The sequence below is a fragment of the Tympanuchus pallidicinctus genome, unplaced genomic scaffold, assembly GCF_026119805.1.
Source record: "Tympanuchus pallidicinctus isolate F22 unplaced genomic scaffold, pur_lepc_1.0 scaffold18, whole genome shotgun sequence".
In the NCBI taxonomy this organism is placed as follows: Eukaryota; Metazoa; Chordata; class Aves; order Galliformes; family Phasianidae; genus Tympanuchus; species Tympanuchus pallidicinctus.
This window is the reverse complement of record NW_026294699.1, coordinates 13,189,059-13,205,416: the sequence shown is the minus strand read 5'-3', so window position 1 is coordinate 13,205,416 and position 16,358 is coordinate 13,189,059. Positions and strand designations below refer to the sequence as shown.

General features: G+C 42.2%; 1 protein-coding gene across 9 annotated transcripts in view; it reads right to left on the bottom strand.

The window, feature by feature from the left end:
• Positions 1–16,358, bottom strand: part of PDGFA (platelet derived growth factor subunit A) — a 33,681-nt gene that overhangs the window by 7,202 nt on the left and 10,121 nt on the right. For 2 of the 9 annotated variants that reach the window (XM_052679903.1, XM_052679904.1), the window contains exons 4-5: positions 14,935–15,122; positions 7,563–7,689 (exon numbers count right to left, since the gene is read on the bottom strand). In XM_052679903.1, coding sequence (XP_052535863.1) covers positions 7,563–7,689; positions 14,935–15,122 — 315 coding nt within the window. Of the gene's footprint in view, positions 1–1,492; positions 4,789–4,917; positions 5,033–5,999; positions 6,103–7,562; positions 7,690–14,934; positions 15,123–16,358 lie in introns of those variants that run through there. The other 7 variants (XM_052679909.1, XM_052679907.1, XM_052679908.1 and 4 more) reach the window with 7 other exon arrangements.

The window sequence follows — 16,358 nt, the reverse complement described above, 5'->3', positions numbered from 1 at the left end:
AGTGGAAACCTCACTGGTTCCAGCAATTTCTATGTCTCCAAGATTTGCTTTTCAAGAAGCAGTGGAGTTGGAAACACCAAGAAAACAAATTCCTTGAAAACAAACAGGTACCTCTGCTTTGTTTAGGTTTGAAAGCAACGAAAACTTTCAGCCCAAGAGAGGGCCAGATCAATGCTCAGGGTAAGAGTTTCAAAGCCAAGGAAGGGGCTTATAAACATTATTTCCTCCACTTTACAGTAAAATACGAACATGCAAATCTGAGGTAGCTTTGCAACTTCATCTTTGCTTTTGGGCGCACTTCCAAATTAAATTGTAAATGGGGATACTGAGTTTAATTGAGCTGTCGAGTGTCTGAAGAGCTTCCACACCGCTACTCCAGTGTTACAGTGTTACTGCAATTGGACAGAGCTTCTAAGGGAGCCTTCAGCACTATTTTGCCACATGCAAAGATGAATCTTCTTCTCTCCATAAACATGTGTCTATATAAGAGCATTTGTTTTTCACGTGTGTGGTCAGTTACAGGCTTGTAAGCCTGGGAGACAGATCTCAAGGCACATGCCTAGATAAAGCAATTGATTTCAAGATAAACAGATCAAAGACTGTTCTCGCAGGCAAAGGGAAAGCAAAGAGATATGTGATGAGAAAGAATCGAGGAAGGGAAAATTATTTCTGAGAGAAACAGAGAGATGGGAAAGTCAGGCAGAGAGTAGCTGGAAAACAGCCCACAGAAGGCGAATGTGGACCTGAGGATGACAGCCAAGAGAACCTCACAGCTGGAATGTTGCAGCCCACTGGAGGGAGGAGATACATGAGATGCTGTTCCAAGTAGAATAAAAGGCTTAAGCTCAAAGACGCAGAAGATCTGGAGCTGCCTAGGAACCTCCAGGGCTGGAGAGGAGCAATTGCTAGTCACCATGTGCTAACAAAGAGGATGCCAAGTAGGACGAAAAATGGCAGAAGAGGAAGGAAAACTGGCACGTAATCTTTGATTTCACTCAATAACAACTGAAGGGCAGCTCCAAAAGTTGGAGCACAGAATTAAATGCAAAAAAATTGACTAGAGAATCAGCAGTCATGCACCGTACGATGACACTGAGGTGTATTCTGACACTTCCCTACACACAGGCTTTTTGATCAGAAAAGACGGCAAAAAGGATAACATCAGACCAACAACTTCTGAATCTCCGGACAGGTGAAGCAACTGCAGAATGTAAACAGAACATCTTGCCCCCAAACCTCCACTTAGTTTGTGCAAGGACAAAAACAACAAGGCATGGAAGCATTGCGTGAGAACAGGACTTCCAACAACTGCCACCTTCGGGTCCCTCCTCAAGCACCCTGCTGCACCCCACCCCACAAACAGCAGTTATCAATCACGTATGTGGCGGCTCCAACTGCTCACACCCTTCCCTCTGTCGCTCCAAGCGCTGCACTTCAGAAGCCCAGGCAGAGTCCAACTCCAACAGACAGTGGAAGAAGGTATGACACGGCATTCACAGATGCACAGAGAACTGTTTAATTTACAGCCACAATGGTGAAACAAACCATTTCAGAGCTCGGACATTCAAAGTTAAGTCTGACACTCATTCTTATATTCACTTATTGTGCTTAAGTATTAGAGAACACAGGATTACATTAACAGTACACGACAATCTGAGATCCCTGCAGGACCGAGGAGTGAAAGGGATGAGCAAGAATGAAGGACCGGCCCCTCAAGTGGTGTAAGCTGGTACCGCTCCATTGCAGGCAACAGAGCAACGGTGATTTACACCAGCTGAGGATATGGCCCTTGAAATGTCCAACTTAACTTTGAATTAATGTCTCCTGTGTCACAACCTTTACACTTAGTGTTCCTTCTGGTTGTTATCTGCCAGCTCACAGAAGGCCCAACAGCACAGCCTGCGATGCTCACAAGGCTCCAGGTAATATCTCAGCCTGGTGACAGCAAATGGCACGTATGTCCTGACACTGCTCCTCGTGCTTTAGAACTGCGGACTGGATCCTCATCTGATGTAAATTAGCTTAGGGGCGGCTGAAGTAAAAAACATTTGCCAATTTATACTAGCTGAGAATATAGCCCTGAGATTTTTGTGTTATCTGCTGCATGCCATATAAACATTGTGCTCGAGAGCAAAGGCTCATGTGCGTTTCATTCCTGGTAACAAAATTAACTCGACACTACAAGCCTCAAACAAACAACTACTGGAAAAGACTCCATTCAGTCTTCATTCTCTCCTGGTTTGCTGAATTTGGCGTAACACACTTATTTGCTGGCACCAGCAAAATGCATGCCTCTTAGCTTACTTTCTTCCCAAGAACTTCACACAGGCCAGACTCGCTGGTGGTGTAAATCAGCAGAGCTCCGTTACAGACAACAGAGTTACTCCAGGGAGTCTGGCCCACATGTTTCAATGCAACCTCTTATGCCAGTGTGACCATAGGACTCTCCAAAAGGTTTTTTGCAAATTATTCCACTTAAGTGACTTCAACATCCTCTCATACCTGCACAGTGTCTGAGTGGGTCACATAATGCTTTTCATCTACATGATTTTAATGGATATATGATTTCTTTTTCATTAGATATCTTTCAGACAAAAAAAAAAAAAAAAAAAAAAAAAAGGAACGGAGCAACATTATTGGCATCCCACTGAAACATAAATATATAAATTACATTTTATACACTTCTTTAAACGCAGACACATACATTCATGTGCATAACATTGTGAACAGTACACTTAGTGGAAAACAAGCACAGACAATCTTAGTTAAATGTATTTCCAGTTTTGGTGCTCAACAAATACACCGGGAAAATGACCACAAAATAGAACGGTGACGAACTATCTCTGCATTAGCATCTGAAACCAATAATGCCTGTTAGCTAACATTGCTTTGTTTGGTTGAAACTGGACATAGCTAGAGGGACGGGGGATGGCTGAACTACACTTAAAGAAATGGAAAGGTTAAAACTCTCTCTTCTGCTGTTTTAAGGTTCTGCAGCTCACTCACACTTGAAGGTATTTTGTATTTGAGTGGAAACGCTGTCTCAAGATGAACTCTTTCCCATTCCAAACTAAGAGGAGAAAACTCTTTCATCTCTTTGCCGATGTTTCACAAAGAAAAGAATCCAGTAGTTCATTTTACATATCCAATGAGATAACCCAAACAAAACAAAGGATGCATAATCCAAACTACTGGGGTGGGGCAGTGATTTTGGCCCAGCGAGTAGCCATGTCATATCTGGCACAGCCCTGAATTTCCAAAGCAGTAAAGCAGGATTTAGACATGTGGCTCCCACTGCAATCCAGGGAGAGCTCAACACATCATCCTTTGGCACTTTGAAAATACAGGGGCTCATGCCAGACTATTTTATCTGCCCTGCTATAGTTAAAATAGATTTTGATGTTATTTGGGCTATTCTACTACAAAAATATGACCACAAAATGCTTTTTTTTTTTTCTTCTTTTTTCTTTTTTTTTCTTTTTTTTTTTTTTTTTTTGGTTCAAGAAAACATAGCAGGCTTTCTCAGGTATATAAAACTGTTAATTTTTAGATAAAAATACAAACTTCACCTTTACAAAAACACATATTTCTGTTGAATACACATAAAGCATAACATTTTACCAAAAATAAAGAATTTTAGGTTTTGTTCAAATATTTGCAGCAAGGTAGTTCCCATGCCACCATGACATTGTACAATGCAGATACAAGAACTTGTACATTTCACACAGCTCCAACATGTGAAATAAAAGTATCTGTATACTGATAAGAATGACAATTGCTAACACAATATCACTAGTAGGCAACTGGCATAAGTCTGAAAGGAAAAAAAAAAGGGTTTTTGCATGGATATCCTATGATTTGTTTACGCACGTCTCTCTTTTCTTTCCTCTTTATTTCTTTTTACGTAATGCTTTAAATTACGGGGGAGGTTGGGGAACATAAACCAAGAAACGTCTAGAAAATTATGCATAGGTATACCACTTTTATTTTAATACATCTCATTAGTTTGCATCCCACTAGGAGAAATACCGCAATGTTTCGTGTTCTTGCTGTTATACCAGTCTTTTATATGTGTTATTGGCAAATGTAGTCCAAGAGATAATAAAAAGCTAGGCAAAGAGTAAAAAGAAAACTTAATAATCACTTTATGGTGTAAAAAAAAAAAAAAAAAAAAAAAAAAAAAAAAAAAAATCCACTTAAGGCTCCCCAGAAGGTTTGTTGCTTTGTTTTTGTATAGACTTTTAAAACACCACCAAGCAAGGATGTATTGTTCTATAGTGTTTGCGTGGCATTTGATCATTTCATACATTCCTGCTTTTTTTGTGCCTGAAGTCCATCAGTGTCCATCCATCTTCATCAAGAACGCAGGCACATTTCTTGACGTAAAGCACCGTTGACTGCTCTGACAGAAATCCACTATTCACTCAGATTTTTGTCATGTTTTTGGGTACTTTTGGTATCCTCCATTCATTCATTCAACTGTCTTTTTTCTTTTCTGTTTTTTTCTCTTTTTTTTTTTTTCTTTTTTGGACAGGGAAGCTTCCTATTGTTTCACAGAGTGCTACAATACTTGCTTTGATGTCACATTAAACAAATGTACATTGTCTCTTTGTTCTCATTAAGTGTTCTTTTGAGCCAGTTTTGTTTTGTTTTGTTTTTTCCACACAGGAGAACAAATAAAGTATACAGTCAATAAGCACCATACATAGTAGGTTCAGGAATGTAACAAACCATGTACATCCATGTCCCAGAGAGAAGTTTTTTTTCTAGCTTATTTTCACCTTACATCTGCAGGAGAGAAAAAAGATACAATAACTCTATGATTAGAATCAAAGGTCCTATCCTCAAAGCAGATGACTTAAAAATTAAAAATTAAAAAAAAAAATAAAAAGCTGTTCTGCATGAAGAGTCACTAACCTGGGGCAAGGAGCTCTAAATGCTGCTCTGATTGAGTTTACATGCGCACTTTTAAGGGTTGAATTTTAGAAAATCTTTGCTTCTATCATACTACTCCCAATAAATACCTGTTAATCTGAAACAGGATATCAAGTTTAGCATTCTTTAGAAAAGACACATCAGTAAAAACGAACACTGCCATTGGGAGTTTATGTGCAAAACGAGATGTTTGAAATTCGGTTCACCATCATAAGGGCATTCGGTACACACACTGCAAAATCCAAATCATTCCCACTCCAAACACTAGAACCAAATGCAAGTGCTGCAATTTGCATAATTTACAAGTCATTAAGAAATGAAAACTCCGTATTCAATTTGGAACGTGCGTCTCATCATCATACACCGCTAATACGCTGGCCAACAGATTTCAGGCTTTTCTGCATTCAGAGGGTGTTAGTTTTTCACTATGCTGAAAACCTCATGAATTTTGATGACTGTTATCCTACTGAGACTGAACAGAGCAAAAAAAAGATCTTAATTTTGTGCTGTAAGTAACACAGGGCCTTGCAACACAAAGGTGGCATTTCTAAGCACCTTCCTCCTCAGGGGCTCGTACAACCAATCCCAGTTCATGCCAAAACAAGGGTTTGATGGCCATGCAAAGAATAATATTTACTACATACATACACCCAATGCTTTATAGACAACGATGGGAACACAACAGTTTGTAACCTGGCAATTCATTCATGCATTATTATGTGATGTTTGACCTCAGAAATCAATAATAATGAAACAAAAGCAGAGGCAATGGAACTTGAGATTTCAGAAGCTTAAGTATTAGCACCCTCCAAAAAAATAAAAATAAAAAAATTAAAAAAGGCAAGAAAAGGAAGTAGCTCAAGAATGTAAGATGCTGATGGTGATGTGGAGCTTAAAGGAAAAATACCAGCAGGTAGAATTATCAAAGCCAATCAAATCTAATCTCTTTGCAGCCTTGAGGTAGCAAGTGTCAAGATTTTGAACAGTGATTAAGTTGAAGTGATGGTATTTGATTAAGTTTTCCAGTACTTGTGCTATTAGGGTGTTCAGCATATAGGTCCTACCTGAATATCAAATAGTTCCAGTAGGTTTTATGTTGGTTTTAACTTTTTTCGTTTCCGTTTTTTACCTGATTCCCTAGGCCTTCCTGTTAACATAAGGGCAGGGCTGGTCAAAAGCCCCAAGGTAATGCATTTTGTTGAACACTGAAGTCATAAATACTCAAACCGTTTACATTTCAAAGAAATCTCATTATCCTTTGCACTAAAGAAGTAACTTCATAACATCTGATTTGACATTCGGTTTATAAAGTAATTACACAAAAGTAAAGAAATAATAAACGAAGCTGGCATCGCATGCGTCATTACGAAGATCCATCTAGAATTACTGTTACCATGCTGTACTCAGTACACACTTGCAGCTCTGTAGTTAAGCTATTTTCAGCTCACCATCCACTTGCTGGTACAAATTTTATTCCCATCAGTTATTAAATCCTAGAAAACTGTATTCTTCCATTAAATTTCTACCCCTTTTTTCGCACATAATTTATCTGACCAAACATTTTTTTCCAAATGCAAGACAGAAAAAAAAATTATATACACAAAAATAACCATTTAAAACGTGTTTTTGTCTACTCATAACTCAACCTAGCTTGAGCTGAAACACTCTGCTTAGATCATAAATCAGTGTCAAGTAGAAATCACAACAGAGGCCTATCGTTGCTTTTATACAAATTCTAATTCTGCTGTTCAGAGCAGCTGGAGCTGGCATTTCCTTAGGCCAGGTTTAACGCCTCCATGCCAGAGAGAGGCAGTCCTCACCCAGACACCTATGAAATCCATCACCACTGAGCAACTTTCTTCCTATATTTACTTGCTCTTTACTGACACTGATTTTGGGGCTGAGTCTACTGTAACCCCCTAAGCTCCTGGAAGAGGTGAAAGTGAACTTTTGCAGTGACTTTAGTGGGTTTCCTGAACATGTTTCAAGTCCTGCATTACACCTAGGAAGAGGATCTGAGCTAGTAATTTCAGGCACTTTATGAAAATCACATTGGAAACAAGTACTTCCCCACATGACCTTCCCCAGGATTATTTAAGTTTTGTCTTGAGAGGGCAAGCACACATTTAACCTAACACTGGCCAATGAATTCTTGACTACGTGTAAGTAAGAAAACAACAGAAGCAGGCACTGTTGTTTCAAAACTCATTACTTCTGAATATAAAATTTACTCCTCAGTGCTTTATATTCGTTTCGTATTTTCCCCAAGGTCAAGTAAATCTCAGCCTTAACTCTGTCTCCACAAAGTCCAAAGAAATTAGGCAACAGAGTTCACCAAAAAGCTGCAACAGGACAACCTTTAACTTAATTAAGCAAGACCTGAGCAATATTGGGCATTTCCTTTTATTTAAAGTCTAACCTAATGAGAATTGACAAAATTTAAACTTCAACTCCAAACTTTTTTATCTAGCACAAACTGCTTCTAATTTTGCATCTCCAACACCCAGGGAAGTAGCTGGGGCTCTACTGTGTTCACTGGAAGCAAGATTTGCTTTACATTCTTTACTAAAATCAAAACAAGCTCTATATGAAATAAGCATTAATGCAAAAATAAAAGGAAAACATACCAGTTTCTTCTTCTCTATAATCTGAATTAGTATTTGTTGATGTACAGGTGCATTCCATATGCTCTTCTAATCTCACCAGAACTTCTTTTAATTTTGGCTTTTTTCTAACATATTCCACTTTTGCCACCTATAAAATACGATGAGGTATGTACTGAGACACATTAACATAGTTCAGGACTGAAGACAGATAACTATATACCTCTATTTTTGAATGAAGCCAAACCCACATAAAATGTTAGCATAATAATCTTCTTTTATCTTAATTGTGCATCATGTAACCACTTATTGCACAGGCTATTTGTTTACTCAAGTTCAGCACTTTGAAACAGTTTTCCCCCAAGATAAAATAATTTCCCACTCATTTCATTTTGATGTTTCAGGCAACTCAGTTTTCACATATATCACAATAAGCTTATATAGGAACTCTACTCGGCGTTGGTTCTTGCAGACTGCCACTTTCAGCATGCTGTTCTGTACATGTTGACCACTGCTCTTAAGCTGAAGGCTACCAACAAAGGCATTCAGTTAGATCGTAACACATTTTCTAGATCACAAATCGTTGTCTTCAGAGTCCTCTGGAAGTAAAGTACTCAAACCTTCAGAGACCTGCATCTGAGTATCAGCCTAGAAAGCAGTAATCTCAGTTCTACTCATTCCTTGCAACAACCCGAGACTTGCTTACAAGAGCTCCCACACACTGTTGTTAGGTCCAAGGGAACTGCCACGTGCAAACTAGATCCAGCCTTTGGTTCTTGCTGTGGAAGGCTAGCAGGTACGCTGCTCCTCTCTGATCCATCCAACTGCTTCCAACTGCACTGCCCGACTTTGTGCTAAAACACTGGCGCCCTTTACAAGAGAAGTCTGGGGGGCAAGGCGAGGTTGGATAGCAGCATGTTGGAGAAGCAGCAGATCTCGATGCAAAGAAAACCAACACAAAAGGACACTGAGGTTGAGGAATGCTGAATGTGAGGAAACCTGAACAATCCAGTGCCAGCAGGCAGGGCAGGAACACAGTGCAGGCAACAGGAGCACTGCTGGGCTGGGGCACTGACACAGATAGGCTGTGGGGTGCTGGGCATGGGGTCGTGCTGAGAGTAACAGGCACGATGCACAACCATGCAACAGAAAATGGCACAGAGTGGGAAAAGAGCCCTAGACAGTACCTAAATTTAGTTTACATTTGGGTTGAGTAGGGTGGCAACCGTTTGCTTAAAATGGTAAGCACTGAAATTAAATCATGGCTCCTCAGTTCTACTAGTGATCTGTCTACTGCTTGACAAAAAGGACTGCATCATGCCTGTCCCAGCAAACAGGAACTTAATACAGGTATGCATTATAAATGAGATAGGTGAGGGAGCAGAAGGAAGAGAGAGGCAGATTGCCTGTAGAAAAGTTAAATGACAGAGCCAAAGGGTCCAATCCAAGCAAAATCCCCCAAGCAAAACATTCACTCTCTCCTTGTAATGGTTTACTGGTGTGCTTGGCAGGGTCTCAAAGCTCCAAAATCAACCTTCAAACCATGAAAACCATTCCCTGGCCCTCCCCAAAATGGAACAACAGCCTCAAAGAACGAGAGTGGTGGCTGGAAAAAACATCACATTCCCAGTTCCCAGAAACTCTCTTGGCTCTTTAGATGTACATAAACTACCAGGGACCTCTGAATGACAGTAACAGAAGCGAGAGCAAAATCCTGGCCTTGTTAAAGTCAATGGGAGGTCTGCCATTGCTTGCACAGAGCCAGGATTTCAAATCCATGTTTTGGTCACCGCCTCTTCTGTCAACAGGATCTGGAGACCATTTTCATTTATCTAGCAAACAAAAGTTACGGAGAGACAGATACATTAACTAAGATGTCCACATTAAAGGTATCTTCAAAAACTTCCTATCTCCATATAAACAGATTAAGAGCTGGCCATGGCATAAAAGAATGTTTTAGCCTGAAGATTAACAAAGGGTCAAAGCAGTATGCTTCAAAATCTGTCAGGACCCAAGTCCAACAAGTCCTTGAGTGTGAAGACATGAAAATGTATGGTACAACCAAGTCATCTGGCACGAAAGGATGACTAATCCTTAAAATTTACAAAAACAAACAGTAATTAAGACACCTTCATCACCACAGACAAAGAAAGAGACCCAGCAATCACAGAACGGCTTTCAGATCTGCCATGCTTATTACAACTGTTGGAATAAATCAGCTTTACTGAAACTTACACACAACAAAAAACATTTTGAAGTCTGTCCCTGTTTTGCTTTGTTTGCCAAACTGAAAGTTAGATGCAGTCTCTCCAAGTGGCTACTTGGTATCAAACAACATTAGAAAAAAATGGGCAAAGAAGGTGATGCTTTGAATGATAGGATCATAAAGAATTCAAGAAGCAGTTTCTATCTCTGGGTTTTCAATACACTGTAGCTACAATACAATCCAGCATACGTTTCACTGCCCTACTTCATGCGAGGCAAGGTGAAGGAATGATGTTTTTTAGTATGCTGTGAACATTAAAACTGCAGCAGCACACACAAGAGTTAAATTGCCATGCTTGTGTCATCTCCTAGCACCTGCTGCCAATTAATGCTAATCTAAAATGATAAAGGCTGCAGGTCAGATTTTCAGTGGCTATAAACAGGGATGGCTATGCTAATAGTGTGGGATTTGGCCTTTTGTTACTGTCTGTTTTCTGCTTCGTATTTTTGTCCCTGCTGTTTATCTTGCACACTTACTGCCACATGTAATACCAACTGCTTTGATGGCCAGTCCTCAGCAAACCACTCATACCAACATCAGCTTCTTCTTCTTGTCATTAATGCAACAGAACTAAAAACTACAACCTCAAATCCCTCCAGAACTGAAGATTACTATATAAGGATTAAGAGGGAGAAAGAAGACAACAAACTAGCTTGGATAAGTGGTGTGTAACCAATGGTACTGTACTTGATTCACAGCAGAGCCTGCGTATCGTTACACAGTATGGTGTGGTGGTTAGGTTAAAATGAAAATAAAATCTGAAAAACATATGTGGCCCTATGAAATGTCATGGAAACACCTCTCCTAGAGCTTCTGCAGGAGAGAGATCAATGAATGACAGTGGGATGAAAACAGCACTGAAAGCAGCAGCATCCAGAACTGCCCTAGCACACAGCTGACAGTTACCACGGGATGGAAATCTCAGCGTAGAAACTTCCTCACAACACACAGAGCAGCAAAGCTCATGAAGCTGATGGCTAAATACAGGATGGGAAATAAAACCAAAAATGACGGACTGAGGGCACTGCCTGGGATTAAACATTTCTCCCATATTCCAGCACCTCACAACTCTTTCTATACCGCCCTCAGGTCTGCGAGGAAGACGGAGGCCTGCAAGGCATAAAGGCACTGGAGGGGCTCAGCAGGGACCTGCCAAGTCCCTGTATGCTGCAGGGATGGCAGGATGGGCACAGTGCCCACCAGGAGACATGCTGCCAGCTGAGCAGCGCTGCCCCATGCACGGAGGCGGGCCGCCCCACAGCCTGGCTGCCACTCCATTAAAACTCCATTTGCAGGGCACTCTGCCAGCCCAATCCCCAAGGGAAGCTCTGTGCATGGACACTCGGGGATTGCTCTCCTTGCATGGAGCGAGGCGCTGGGTGCTGCCACTGCTGTGGGAATGGGGGAAGCCCAGGCAGAGCAGCCCTATCACCGTGCCATGGCAGCAGGATGCTGGGAATGCAGCCCCCAAAGGCACGAGAGGCTGAGATTGCTGTGGGGCATGTTGGGAAGATGCTAGAACACTTCACTTGGTTTGGACTGGGGCTTCCCTTGTTTCTTCCGTTCCTAAATTGACCTTCGGTCTCCCTGTCAGCTGGTCCTGCCTGCCACCAGCAGTAATCTTCTGTTAGGTCACAGCTAAAATCAAAGTGCTGCTTACCCTACTGATAGAAGGGGTCACTGAGGAAAAACGTCCTTAAGGCTGCAGACATGACACGCAGCCATTTCACGTGCACACACCACTGGGTGCTGGGCAGCTCTGCTGAATACCTCCTGTGTTTTTGTCCTTCCCTTCACAACCTCTCAGCAGCACCCAAGTGACAGCTGAGGAGCAGCATCCCCTCTCTCCAGCTCCTTTTCCCCTGTATTAATTTACTGTATGAACATACTAGGTTAAATTTCCTCCATCAGCTCAGTGCTGAATACTCAGAAATGGCTGAAGTTGTTATGGTTTTGGCCCAAGGAAAAGCAGAAAGAAGAGCTGAGGTGATTTATGTCATTTCTGTGTTTAGAAATGAGCATTGCTGCAAACAACAGTAATACTCAGCTTGGCTACTCATCATTGCAAGCAGGATTTGCTCTGCAATATTAACTGTTTTCTGCCACTCTGACCAAAAATGTGAATAATAATTGTGCTGAATATTACAAGAAACATCCTGGCAAGACTCAGTTCAGAAACCCCAAAATAAATTGCAGTTCTGTACTTGGTAAATACGTGATCTTACTGTGCAGAAGCAACAGAATCTGCACATGTTGCTGAAATGCTTTTGCAGACAGAAGAAGAAATATATCTGTAACAGATAACACCCCGCCTCACCAATCCTTGTTACCATTTCTCTATCAGAAGGATAGAACTGCAACTTGTTCCTTCCTATCAAAGGGCAACTCCCAGCCAGGTACTTCATCTCAATCAGATTGCTGCAGTGCTGTTACAGGTACAGCTGAGCTGAGGTACAGTGCTGAGCAGAGCTCTTTAGGACCAGAAGCTGAGCTCTCTGGAGCTCCTCATGTTACAGGGCAGGGAACCCTCCCTTCCACTGCTCCACCCAACAAAGGGGAAACCTCAGAGAACTTGTTTTGGGGAAGTCATGTCACCAATCCACACCACCAACACCCCTGGCTTGCAGTCTCCCTGCAGCTCCAGTTCCATGAGCCCAGTAGCAGTATGCTGGCCACCTGAACATGGCTCTGTGAAGGCAAAGTGAAGACATTCTGAAACCCTATAGTCTTTAAGTCGTGTCCCCAAGAAAGGAATGCCCCAGTACAAGCCCCTCCGCTGCTCCTCTCACACTGCTTCAGCTGTTTCTTAACCTTGAATACAGAGGCCCTCAGTAAAACAAAGAAAACACCCTCTGCTTCAGCCTGTTAGATGATGCAAACCCACTTGCTGACCTTTCTGGGTGAACATTTCTCTAGTGTGAATGGGCCAGCTATGATCTCACTACCTTGTCAATGAAGAGGAAGTGGGGAAAGCCTTTTCAATGTTTAATCAAAAGAGGGCTTTTATGCAGTCTGACATCAGGGGAAAATACAAGACAGCTTTCCAACCACATTGTAGAACAGCTGAGAGGCTCTCCAGAACTCTCCCCCTACCTTTCCAGCGACCCTTACTCTGGGCCAGCTACTTAATGGCATGAGCAGACATTCAGCTCAGAACGTCAGATTGACAAAAAGCTCATAAAACCATCAATTATATCAAAGCTTCAAGAGGATATGACTCTGGAGGGCATAAATATGGATCCTGTTCAGAGATTTCTGGTGTGACAGTGGGGTCAGCCTACAACCTTTACAATGAACATCCTGTTCCTGCTTGACCTCTTGTCCTCCTCCCTCCCCTCCCCCTTCTACTTAATGACTATTTGGAGCAGTCTTGGAGTTTTGGGGGGAAAAAAATGTCCTCCAAAGCTGACTGACGTATATTGATATCGCTGGTGGCAATATATTTACACAGCCACAAAGAGCAGCTGCTCAGCTGAGACTACTTTTAGCTTGCGCCCTATTAAAATGAATGCAAATCTAAAAGCACTCAAAGCATTATCAGAGCACTGAGTGCAAGACTCTGTGTGCTGGGAAGCAGCCCCAGCAGCGACATCCCACCAAGGTGCTGCCAGTTACAGGCTGCATCCTTGAGGCTTCTAGGGAGCCCCTGGGGTCCCTGAGCAACTGAGGACTGCAGTCTCTCTCCCCCATGCACTGCAGGGACAGGTCACAAGAACAGGGCTACTCAGTCCTACCACAAACACCAACACGGTTCACAGTACACAGGACAACTCCTTGCTGGCCACCTCCAACTGCTTTATATCTATTACTTGCGACACAAAATTAATTGGAAGCTGAACCAAACCCGAAAAGTAACAGCACTAGATATAACACTGAAGCACTTAGCTGTTCAGCTCCTATTACAACTGTAATGCCCCAACTTCTTTGGTTTGCACTCAGCTCTTAGATATGATTCCAGTTTTTTTGCCTCATTTTTTATCGTTGCTGCAAAGCCCCCACACAGGACAAGCAGACAAGCAGCAAGCAACTGCAAATAGAATTGCTTTTGTAAAAAGTGAGGAAATCTCTTCAGACGTTTCTCCAGCTTATCTGGATGTGAAAACATTTTTCAGATGCTCAGAAAAGAAGTCCTGCTCAGATGCCTGCCTGCGTGCATGAAAAAACTCCACATCAACCCAGATGCCACACTTTGTGTTTACAACATACGTAGGTTAACAGCACCTTCCTCAAGAAGAAATCCATTCCAAGTAGAGAGATCAGAGTGTTGTACTGGGCAATTTTATGTTCAAGAACATGGGTTGGTTTCTTTCTTTCTTTCTTTCTTTCTTTCTTTCTTTCTTTCTTTCTTTCTTTCTTTCTTTCTTTCTTTCTTTCTTTTTTTTTTAAAACAAATTCTGCTCTTAAAATACTCAAAGCAACACGAACTCAGAGCTTTAGCAGTGTAAGTGCTAAGTCTAATCTCCTACATGCAGATGTAAATCAACATTACTTGTTTAAACACTGATAAAAATTAGAACAGAGTGAAGCCTAATGAACACAAGAAATATTTCACATAGTATTTACTGGAAAATTGCAACAGGGATTTTGTCTAATGAGTAAATACAGCATGAAGCCGCTGAGTCTTCTATCCCTGGGGTAAGATAATTTGAAACACATTTTTTTCAGATCAAAAGTGTTATGTTGTCAAATATAAAAGCCCAATTTAGGCTGCATAATATTTAATTAAGAAAACAGCATTCCACACTGAGATGTTGTTTTTTGTTGGGGTTTTTTTTTGTTGTTTTTTGTTTTTTTAAGTCCAATGCCCCTTGAGTCATTTTATCTTCTTAACTGTAAGATTTGCACAGTGCGAGATCATGGGAAAGACACAATCAACTTTATTTTCATTACTAAGAGAAGAAAAAACCTGAAGGGAACCCTGTGGAAACCAAATCCAAACCCAGGATTTTCCAGCAATCGTGCCATTTGAAAAGGCCCTTGGCTCACTCAACCAGAGAGGAGCATAGCAGCCAGCCCCCTTGCTAAGAGGATGGGAATTAAAGATCCTGATCACGCAGAACAAGCCACGACACCTGAAGTTCCTACACTTATAAGGAGGTTCTCAGGGCTCTGCAGCCCCGCTCTGCTCACCTTGACACTTCTGTGGTGTATCCGTGAGGGCTGGCATTTCACACTGCTGGTGTTGCAGCAGCCAGTGCAGCGCTTCACCTCCACGCACGGCGGCCATATCAGGAAGTTGGCCGAGGTGGGATCAATCTGACTCCGAGGTATCTCATATATCACCGTCCGTGTTTTGCAGACAGCCGGGATGGCTTCCTCTGTGAACAGAAGAAATGCACGCTTCCAGGTGAACAGCTGCTCTCACCTCAGAGCACCCACCCAGCGCACACTGCCGATTTATGAGCGGCATCCTTAGCCTGGGGCGAGGCAGTTCTCAGCACCCAGCACTTCCCAACACGCCGGTGCCGAGCACTGTTTGCCTACCACTGCACTGTGGGTGCTGCCCTGGGGGAAAGCTGGACTTGCTCCTGAAAACCCAGCCCTAAAATGCATGATGACAAAGGCTCGGCTCCCAGCAAGCTCGGAGTATATATATATCACTAGGTAAGGCAATCCTGGCTCTTTAGAAGTGACAGCAAGAGGCTTCTCTGCCTTAGCCAGTTCTCCCATACAGCCTCATAGCAACTGCTGAACAGCAGCTGTTATTTTATAGTATTGGGGCAATCACTGCTCACATATATTATCACACCAACATGCAGTACCTGGCAAAGGCAGCCACAGAAGCTGCACTGAGGGTATTTTTAATCACACTCAAATTGGCTGAGCTGGGAAACAACCCGTGCCAGCTTGAAGCTTCTGAGTCTTGAGTTTCCACTTCCACAACCTTAACATCCTCATATGGACTCTGGTCCACACGCCATCAGTGGGCAACAGCCATTTTGTTCTAATTGAAAGTTCTGCGCAAAGTTCTGTGGTTTTATTTTATCTGTTAGTTTTGAATAAGGCAAAACCACAAGAGTAGCATGACTGAGGAACCTGCAGTGTCATTTTCAGCTGAACAAGTTCACTTCTAGGTTCAGGTAAGGTGAGCTTGTCGCTGGCAGCTTCAGCCACACGAGCACCAGAACAAGAGGAATCATAGAATCGTAGATTGTTTGAGTTGGAAGGAACCTTTAAAGGTCATCCAGTCCAACTCCCCTGCAACAAGCAGGGACACCCTCAGCTCCGTCCCACTGCACTGCGTGATTGCTGTCGTGAGAAATCCAAACCCCGCATCGTTCTCAACCCAGGGACTGCCTAGGAAGTCAAACCGGTAATTTAAAACTGTCCAGAAAATAATAGCAATCTCAGGGATAGCTCATTTGGTGGTCAGCTTTCTGAAGGCTGCTTGGATGTTTTGCCTTTGAGTGGAAGCAGTGATAGCTTCGGGTCATACGGGGCAGGGAACTGTAATTCTGCCTGCACTTCTTCAGTTACTCCTGAAGCACAAGAAGTTCAGGCTTGGCCTGCACTGTAACATGAAAATCCAGGCCTGGCTTTTAAAGAGGTATGTT